This window comes from Condylura cristata, unplaced genomic scaffold, assembly GCF_000260355.1.
Source record: "Condylura cristata isolate star-nosed mole 26May11 unplaced genomic scaffold, ConCri1.0 scaffold00018, whole genome shotgun sequence".
Taxonomy (NCBI): domain Eukaryota; kingdom Metazoa; phylum Chordata; class Mammalia; order Eulipotyphla; family Talpidae; genus Condylura; species Condylura cristata.
This window is the reverse complement of record NW_004567119.1, coordinates 40,174,609-40,184,432: the sequence shown is the minus strand read 5'-3', so window position 1 is coordinate 40,184,432 and position 9,824 is coordinate 40,174,609. Positions and strand designations below refer to the sequence as shown.

The 9,824-nt window shown below is 58.1% G+C and overlaps 1 protein-coding gene across 2 annotated transcripts; it reads left to right on the top strand.

Moving 5' to 3' along the window:
• Nucleotides 1-2,486: 2,486 nt before the first annotated feature.
• On the top strand, nt 2,487-9,332 carry LRRN2 (leucine rich repeat neuronal 2). Of its 2 annotated transcripts, none has more exons than XM_012726919.1 (2): nt 2,487-3,197; nt 6,300-9,332. In XM_012726919.1, the coding sequence occupies exon 2, from the start codon at nt 6,522-6,524 to the stop codon at nt 8,655-8,657; it is 2,136 nt and encodes a 711-aa protein (XP_012582373.1). In that variant the 5' UTR covers nt 2,487-3,197; nt 6,300-6,521; the 3' UTR covers nt 8,658-9,332. The 2 variants fall into 2 exon arrangements, with proteins under 2 accessions (XP_012582373.1, XP_004685597.1); XM_004685540.2 differs by lacking the exon at nt 2,487-3,197 and adding an exon at nt 5,907-5,924.
• The last annotated feature ends 492 nt before the right edge of the window (nt 9,333-9,824 follow it).

The window sequence follows — 9,824 nt, the reverse complement described above, 5'->3', positions numbered from 1 at the left end:
GAGTAGCGTTAAAGGGACTCACCTACCCGAGAGAGAGAAGCGAGCCAGGCACTAAAGACACAGAAGCAGAACTCAGCCTCGCAGTCGGCCACGCTCGCTGATATCTTCTGTCTCATCTTTTTAATACAGATGGTGACCCACTTTGAATTGTTTTCCTGACCCACTAATGGGCTGCAGTTCACAGTCCAGGACAGCAGAATACATCCCTCACCTGCAGGGGAAGTCTGCCCTGCCTGGCCCTGGGAGACAACAATCAATAGCAAACCTCCCTCCAGCTCACCCTGGCTGGGGAGGCAGGCGGCAGCCCGAGGGGGGGCTTGTGCACGAGGGTTCTCCTTCCAAGCAGAGTCAGCCTCGCAGGGCTCAGCCTGGCGGTGGGCAGCCCTCGCCGATTGAGCCTAGCAGTGTGCAACCCTTGCCACACCTGTTCCATCATTTCTTAGGGACTGTGATGGGAGTTCTCCTTCTGGGAGGAAATCACGACAAGTCACAGAGGAGGTGGCATTTGGGCTGGGCTTTCATGGCTGAAGAGGAGCTTGATAGTTAAAAGTTCAGCAAGTGCCAAAGCAGTATGAGCAAGCTTGATGGGAGAGAATGTTGAGTTTGGGGAAAATTGAGCCTGAGAAGCCACTGAAACAACCAGGTGGAAAGCTCTGGGGGCAGTTAGAGCGAGCCTGGACCCCTCCATCCTGGCCACTCCCCTTGAACTGCTCCCCTTGAACTCCCCTGCCTGCTGCCCAGGCCCTGTAGCGAGAAGACCTGGGGATCCAGCTTTGGGGAGGGAGGTTGGGTGAGAGCCCAGAGCTGCTGGAGGCACCCAGGAGGCGCCCAGGGGTCCCCCAGCCTGGAGGCAACAGCACACGTAGGCCCAGACCACGCAGAGTCCAGCCGGACTGGGGCCGAGGGTACAGAGCAAGTTCTAGATATGTGAATTGTAGAACCAGAGAGAGGAATTAGTCTCCCTTCCTAGAGATGCTGATTAAGCATGAGACCCCGGGAAGCACTTTGAGGCAGAGGCCGCATTAAGGGACGTTCTGGGACTCCCTGATGCTGGGGACAAGTGTTTCCCAAGTTGTAGCGGAGAAGAGAGAAATGTGGGTTTACAAGGTGAAACTGGTGGGTGATAAGAGAAGTGAGAACAGTGGTTAGCTCCAGATGGGGGGGCTGGCGATTGGCGGGGCAAGACCACATAGAGCCTTCTGGAATGCTGGAAATACATAGCTCTCTGCCCTGGGGGGTAGCTGTCCTGTATCTACCAATGGGAGCTGCGCCCAGGGTCAGTCACTCTACACATCCTACGGCAGTGATATAAAGAAAAGTTGAGCACTAAGAGCCTGGGGGCAGATGAAGGAGAACCAGGCCTTTCAAGCCGCAGGCGCCACGCAGTCTCCGGGAGGAGTTATTCCCATTGTGCAGTTCAGGCCCACGAGGTCAGATGGCTGCTTTGCCAAGGTCAGGCAGTGAGCAGCAGAGCTAGTCTCCAGCTCAGACTGCAGAGCCTGGGCGCCACCCACCCAGCACCCCTCCTTTGCATAAGTTATTTATGGAATTCAGAATCTGGAAGACTAGATAAATGCAGAGGTCTCCTCCAGCTCTTGAGGTCCTGGTTGTCTGTGATTAAGTGAGTGGGAGTGAGGGGCTGTGCCCACCCCCAAGAGGAGCCGGAGGCCGAGTGCACTGCACCCCTCCCACCCAGCGCTTATCTGTGGGCAAGGAGGCCGGAGTTTATCAACGCTACACTCAATTATGCTGCCCATCTGTCTCCACAGCTCAGGGGGACCTGGCACCGAAGCAGCAAGGCCAGGCAATCGATCACTGCAGGCTCCCGCCTCTGGACTATCAGCTGGGAGCAGGGGTGGGGGCCGGCTGGGTGGAGGCTACCAGAGAAGGGTGAGGTGGAGAGGGAGAACCTCCCGCTCCAGCAACCAGTGGCCGGAGCACAGAGCTGTGCTGGGTCCAGGGCAGAGAGGAAGGGAGAGGGAGAGAAGGGCTCCCCGGACCCCCAGACCTGCCTGCTCTAAATAGGTTCTGCCATCTGCCGCATCAAGACAAGACATAAGAGCTTTAATGGAAAGGAACTTTAATACAGTGAGTGTGCAATACAGAAAAGACAAAGAATATAGTTTCCAAATCAAATACCTGAAGTGGGTAAAAGTCCACCCAAAAAGGGTTGGCCCAAAGCTAGGCATGAAAGTCCCCCATGAGTCTCAAGCACCTTGACGGGGACCCATAGAAAAGGGTCAGACATGGCCAGACAGGTCTGGGAGGAAAAGAGCAAAATCAAAATCAAGATAAACACTGCCACCGACACCTCCCCACGGGTCTCTCACCCACATCTGTTTCAACCAGTCCAGGGCCAAGAAACAAGCACGGTTTCTTCATCACATGCTCCCTGCTCCACGTGGCTCCCTCCAGTCTCCTTCTGGCCTCCATCCTGCTTCCTTCTTCAGATTCCTTCTCTTCTCTGCTCAGCTCCACCCTCCTTCTGGGTGGGACAGGGAATCTGGAACTTCCCCTTTTCCTGGGGACCCTCTGGTTACCATTGTAGGCCCAGCCATACTCAACAGGACGGGTGCTTCCCCTGGGGGGTCCCCTCACATGGTTGAGGAATGGGGGAGGAGGGGCCCAGCAGCTGGCTGTGGGCGAAGAGAAGCTGAGCACCAGAGTATTGCTGAAGGAGTCTACAATCCCGGCAGCCTCTGGGCCAGCCCTGTGTGCTCTCTTGATGAGGCAGGCAGCCACCTGCCAAGCAGCGAGCATGGCTGTGTGAGCAGGGCAGGTTATAGAGTCAAGCCTTTGTGGTTTCGTCTTGACTCTGCCACACAGAAGCAGTGCAACCTCTGACAAGTCACTTAACCTCTCGCAGCCACTTTCCTGCGCTTGGAGACAAAATGATCCCTCCTGCCCACGCGCAGGGCTGATGGGTAGGTTACACATTACTCTTTGTATCCGCTCCCAAGCACCCTCAGCAAGCTCAGCCCCACGCTTGGTGCTGTGGGGACCTGAGCACACGTCAGACACAGCCCCTGCCTCAAGAGGCTTGAAAGCCAGTTGGGGAAAGTGTAGCCGTGGAAGTCTGAACTCCCGCTCACCCCGAAGGTCAAAGCCAAAAAGCTTTCTCTGCAGCTCCAGCCGCAGTTGCTAATCAGCTTGCATGAGTGGGCCACGTGCAAGACACCCTAAAATGGCGATGGCAGGTGAGTGGGTAGCACCAAGTCCTCTCCTAGAACGGGGCTGGTGCTCAGCAGCCAGGGGAGGGTGTGCTGGGCCTTTGCCAGGCCCGGGAGCAGAGGAAGAGGAGCAGCGTGAACATGAGTCATCAAGCCTCAGCCCAGCTCAGATGCTGAGCCCAGCCAGAGGGCGAGGAAGATGCTGCTGGCTGGGAAGGCCGGTCTCTGGGGAGTCTCAATGAAGTTGTAAAGGGCTTCTCGGTCCCCTCCCCTCTGTAGTTGAGCTGTAGACAAAAGCGTTAGAACAGAAGTGTCAGAGGAGCGACATCTGGGGCTTGGAGGGCTCAGAAGCCGGGGATTCTGGGGCCTGGCTGCCCCCTCTCCGCCCATGCCAACATGCTTTCCCCTCACTAGGAACTGGACCTAATGCTTTACATGTGGGGTCCTGCCAGAGTGCCTTTTGGAAAGGTGCTTGCACTGGCTGATCAGAGTCCCCTCCACCCCCCCCACTCCCCACCCCTCCTAACCCTACCTCTAGACCACAGTGAGCAAGCTTAAGAGGGGCTTGTTGGGTCCAACTTCTCTTCCCCCTAAGAAGTCCTCTAGCTGGGGGGCTCTTGACCTCGGGGGCTCTTGGCGTTGAGCTGCGAGGGCACTGACTTTTCTTGAGCCCTTCCTGTACGTCATACTCAGCTGCCTTCACCCTGACGGCAGCTCCGCTCAGCCACACAGGAGGCCCAGAGCAGCCAGTGACTTTTCCCAGGGATCATGTAGGACGTGGCGAGGAGAGTAAGCTCCCTTAGCTGCTGGGGGCTCCTCCAGATCCTGGCAGGAAGCAGGGGTCTCTGGCATGTAAGTGCAGCAGACAACTGCCTTCCATCCAGTTCCACGACTGTCCTTCAGGACCTCGCCTGTCCCTGCTCCTGCTGCACCCACCCTGTGCCCCTCAGAGTCCAGCACTCCCAACCACCAGCTTGGATTCCCGGGCTCCTCTTTGCACACATATGCAGACAGGCATGTGTGCATGTGTGTGTTTGCTCTGTGTTTTATGTGTCAGCACACACAGCCCCATGCAAAACCTCTGTGCATTTTAAGTCACGGTTGTTTTTTCCACTTTGAGAAATAGCTGCAGAGAAAGGTGGGAAGTCATCAAGTGTAAAGGAGCACACGTGCTGCGCCCCCCCCCCCCCCCCAGAGAAGGAAACTGCCTCCAGCTGTCCTCTGCTCAGCCCAGTATCCTAGAAGCGGGGTGAGGTGGGCAGCCTCACCTGATCAGTGTAGGAGACACCCCAGCTTTCTGCTGCTCCCTGGTAAAGTGCCAACTGTCCTTGCCCCAGGGATGAGAATGGGCAGTCAGCCTCCTGCGGCAGTAGCCTGGCATTCCGGGAGCCCAGAGCATGCTCTGCCAGAACCAGGGGGCAGAGAAGCAGGGTGTATTGGCACAGCCGCTGAGTGGCTCCCTGCCTCCCAATGCCACTCAGCTGTGTATGTGTCTTGAGCCAAGTTCTTTTACTTCGCCTGGACCTCAGTTTCTTCATCTACAAATGGACTATTGATGCTTATGCAGAGGGTTCAAAGAATTAAAACACTCGGTCATTTAAGAGGCCTGGCAAATCTCAGGGGCCCCAAATGTTTGTGCGCTCCCCTGGCCCAGCCACTGCAGAGGTACCCCCAAACAGAACTCCACAACCTTTCTTCCCTCTCCATCTTTGGCTCTCGGCCTAAACTGACACCAGGGCAGTGCAGCCACAGGACCTGAGAGAGAGCTGGGTGGGCCCCTACCAAGAAGGAAGAAAACAGTGACCTGGAGTCTGGACTTGGGGTGGGGGTCTTGGCACAACAGAGACTGATCTAAACATAAGGCCCCAGAACCAGGCAGCAAGTGCAGCACCAGGGAGACCTCTCCTTGTAGCCAGGGCTATGACAGAAGGAAGCACGGGGCACTGTGGGACCACAAAGCAGCCCCTGACCCCGCCAGGCCTAAGGAAGCCACTAATGTAAGTTGCATCTTGCAGAATAGGAGTTGTCTGGTAGACAGTGCGAAGGTGGACACAGCAAGCTAACTTCAACCCAGAAGGCTGCACACAGTTGCTGGTCAGAGTGGCAATAAGACAAGCCAGGGCAAGTGGCCAGGGCCACATCACATAAGGTCTTACCTGCAGGTCTGAGGAGCTCAGACCCAGGCTCCCTAATCCCATCACCAGCCTTCCTTTCAAAGGCTGCCAGGGAGAGGGAAAGCCCCATCCCAGGAGCCCCATCCCCTAAGCAGATACCAGCAGGACCACACCACACCCCTTGCCTCTGTGGATGTGGGGTTCACTGCCTTTCGACGTCAGCATTTCGGAAGCCCATCAGAAATTAGAAAGTTGCACTTGCTCCGACCCACACCAGTTGGAGGAATGTCTGGAAACTACTGCTTTATTTTCTTTTCCTACTGAGCCATGGAGGGAGAGGGAGAGATGCAAGAAAGTGCAGAGATTCTCTTCCATGTCTCTCTGGGCTCAGAATCATGAAGATGACAGTCTGCTCTCCAGCCATCCTCTCTTCTACACATACACACTCAAGAACGTGCACGCACACACACCTTCCCCCCAGTCGTCCTGGGAGCACCCCAGGCTCAATGTCTCCCCTTCCCTGAAGACCTCCAGTCATTTTCCTGCAGCTCTTAGGAAACAGCACTGAGGGCCCTCCCTGGTGGCGCAGCGGGTTGGAGCGCTGCACTGTGAAGCTAAGCCAAGTCGTGGCCGCTTCAATGTGAGTTCAATCCCCACCCCGGAGGTAACCCACATGGCGCGGCAGACCTCTCCTGACCTGCCTGCTGCTCCCCTCAGCAGTGTACTGTGTTGATCTGCCTGTTGTGCTCCCCTCTGTCTCTAGAGAATCTTCTCGCTGCCCCTGCACCTCTGGCTTGTACCCCATTCCTGTATGCATAAATAAATAAAATCTTAAAAAAGAAAGAAAAGGAAACAGCACTGATGCCTGAGCCCTTAGCACAGAACCCAGGAACCCTGACTCTGGCCCTGTCCACCCCTCCGTGCCTGTGGCCCCTCGAGTCTAACAGGGAGACACAGAGGGTGGGGGTAGATGTTGCTCTCTGGCGCCTCCTTAATTCTGCACCTCCTCTTCCAGGGCTGCCCCGATGGCGAGTGGTGGTGAGTGAGCAGGCGCAGCCGGATGGACCACCAGGATGGAGGGCCGCACCCGAGAGGGCGAGAAGTGATGCCCCCCGCCCCTCGTAGAATGCCAGCCCCAGGAGGGTGGCTGTGCAGCCCCGGGCAGGGCTGCTGACCTTCAGCTTGCAAGCCGCGCAGAGCAGAGGACGCCAGGCTCTTCCTGCCCTGCAAATCCACCATGAGGCTCCTCGTGGCCCCCCTCTTGCTAGCATGGGTGGCTAGCGCCACCGCTGCTGTGCCCGTGGTGCCCTGGCGTGTGCCCTGCCCCCCGCAGTGTGCCTGCCAGATCCGGCCCTGGTACACACCCCGCTCGTCCTACCGAGAGGCCACCACCGTGGACTGCAATGACCTATTCCTGACGGCCGTGCCCCCGGCGCTGCCCACGGGCACGCAGACCCTGCTGCTGCAGAGCAACAACATCGTGCGCGTGGACCAGAGTGAGCTCGGCTACCTGGTCAACCTCACCGAGCTGGACTTGTCCCAGAACAGCTTCTCGGATACCCGTGACTGCGATTTCCGCGCCCTGCCCCAGCTGCTGAGCCTGCACCTCGAGGAGAACCAGCTGACCCGGCTGGAGGACCACAGCTTCGCAGGGCTGGCCAGCCTCCAGGAACTGTACCTCAACCACAACCAGCTCTACCGCATCGCCCCCAGGGCCTTCGCCGGCCTCAGCAACCTGCTGCGCTTGCACCTCAACTCCAACTTGCTGAGGGCTGTCGACAGCCGCTGGTTCGAGATGCTGCCCAACCTGGAGATCCTCATGATCGGCGGCAACAAGGTGGATGCCATCCTGGACATGAACTTCCGGCCCCTGGCCAGCCTGCGCAGCCTGGTGCTGGCAGGCATGAACCTGCGGGAGATCTCCGACTACGCCCTGGAGGGGCTGCAGAGCCTGGAGAGCCTGTCCTTCTATGACAACCAGCTGGCCCGGGTGCCCAGGCGGGCCCTGGAGCAGGTGCCCGGGCTCAAGTTCCTAGACCTGAACAAGAACCCACTCCAGCGGGTGGGGCCGGGGGACTTCGCCAACATGCTGCACCTCAAGGAGCTGGGTTTGAACAACATGGAGGAGCTGGTCTCCATCGACAAGTTTGCCCTGGTCAACCTCCCCGAGCTCACCAAGCTGGACATCACCAACAACCCCCGGCTGTCCTTCATCCACCCCCGCGCCTTCCACCACCTGCCCCAGATGGAGACCCTCATGCTCAACAACAACGCTCTCAGTGCCTTGCACCAGCAGACAGTGGAGTCCCTGCCCAACCTGCAGGAGGTGGGTCTCCATGGCAACCCCATCCGCTGTGACTGTGTCATCCGCTGGGCCAATGCCACGGGCACCCGTGTCCGCTTCATCGAGCCACAGTCCACTCTGTGCGCCGAGCCGCCGGACCTCCAGCGCCTCCCAGTCCGAGAGGTGCCCTTCCGGGAGATGACGGATCACTGCTTGCCCCTCATCTCCCCTCGGAGCTTCCCCCGCAGCCTCCAGGTGGCCAGTGGCGACAGCTTGGTGCTGCACTGCCGGGCGCTGGCTGAGCCAGAACCTGAGATCTACTGGGTCACGCCAGCTGGGGTTCGACTGACAGCTGCCCGTGCGGGCAGGAGGTATCGGGTGTACCCCGAGGGGACCCTGGAGCTGCGGAGGGTGACAGCAGAAGAGGCAGGGCTGTACACCTGTGTGGCCCACAACCTGGTGGGGGCTGACACTAAGACGGTCAGCATAATAGTTGGCCAGGCTCCCCACCGGCCAGTCCAGGACAGGGGGTGGGGGCTGGAGCTCCGGGTGCAGGAGACTCACCCCTATCACATCCTGCTGTCTTGGGTCCCCCCACCCAACACAGTCGCCACCAACCTTACCTGGTCCAGCTCCTCCTCCTTCCGGGCCCAGGGGCCCACGGCTATGGCCCGTCTCCCTCGGGGCACCCATAGCTACAACATCACCCGCCTTCTTCAGGCCACCGAGTACTGGGCCTGCCTGCAAGTGGCCTTTGCTGATGCCCACACCCAGGTGGCCTGTGTCTGGGCCAGGACTAAAGAGGCAGGTCCTTGCCATCGAGCTTTCGGGGACCAAACCGGGCTCATTGCCATCCTGGCTCTCGCCATCCTGCTGGCGGCTGGGCTGGCAGCCCACCTTGGCACTGGCCAGCCCAGGCAGGGGCTGGGTAGGCGGCCTCTCCTTCCAGCCTGGGCTTTCTGGGGCTGGAGTGCCCCCTCAGTCCGGGTGGTGTCTGCACCCCTTGTTCTGCCCTGGAATCCGGCGAGAAAGCTGTCCAGGCCCTCAGAAAGGGAGACGCTATCACCTCTGTTGACTCAAAATTCCTGAAGCTAAGCCTGTTTGCAGCAGCAGAGAAATAACTAGGACTACTTCTTGTCAAAAGGGAAGCAATCTGGGCCAGATGCCCTGCCAGAAAGTGACACGGACCTATGGCTCAAGGCCTGGCAGCTGGACCACGCAGACAGGGCTTCTGGCCCCGGGGGGTGCTCCTGCTGCCTCCAAAATATTGCCCCTACTTTCTGGGGATTCCTCCGCTGCCATTCTGAGGAGCATCTCCAAGGGACAGGAAGGACTCTGGCTGGAGCTTCCCATCTTCCCAGCTGTCTGGGCGCCCGGGCTCCCGGCCGCCTTGATGTACCCACCTGTGTCCCCAGGCCCTCGGCCTGCAGGATGCATGTCCTTCTCTTCACTCTCTTTGTACAGTCTCAGTTGCTTGCTCTTCCCCTCCTGGGCAACGACTGGAGGAGGCTTCTCCTCCCCATCTGGAGGGACTCCCAAGTGGCCCCCACTGGATCTGAAGGACATTTGGGGAGAGGGGTGCTGGGAACGCCTCCTTCCAGCAGCCTGGGCCCGGCACTCTGACGCTGACTTTCTATAGGCAATTTTGTACCTTTGTGGAGAAATGTGTCACCTCCCCCCAACCCAATTCACTCTTTTCTCCTGTTTTGTAAAAAATAAAAATAACAATAACAATAATAAGGGGCAAAGCAAATGAAAGGAAAATAATCCTTTAAATACTAAGTACTAACTAAAGAATTCTGCTCTGGAGGCCCAGGAGTGACACAGGGGAAGAGCGGGCGGGGGCGGATGGAAGGGGGGGTGGGGGCCCAGATTTTGAATTCTGTCCTGCCAGAAGCCCGTGGTGGTGCTTCCCAGCCAGTTGCTGTATCTGTGAAGGGGCAGGGGAAGAGGGGCCCAGAGCAGCCCAGAGGGAGGAATCACAGGAGAGGAGCCAGAGAAAAATGGCCAGAGATGGAGGCAGTGGAAATTTCCATCACCCAGTGTTGTCATCCCTCTCTCTCTCTCTGATAAGCAATTAACATGCCAGTGCATAGGAAGCACTTCCTGGCCTTCTTCTAATTAAACAAACCCAAGAGACAGAGGCATGCAGAGAATTGCAAATCTTCAAGACAGCAAGAACTGGCTCACTGGGGCAGAAGAGAGGGCGTGGGTGATAGCGGATTCGGGGACAGAAGGGCTATGGGACAAGCTAAT

Coding starts and splice junctions, on each gene's coding strand:
- LRRN2 (XM_012726919.1), top strand. CDS start 6,522: ATGAGGCTCCTCGTGGCCCCCCTCTTGCTAGCATGGGTGGCTAGCGCC.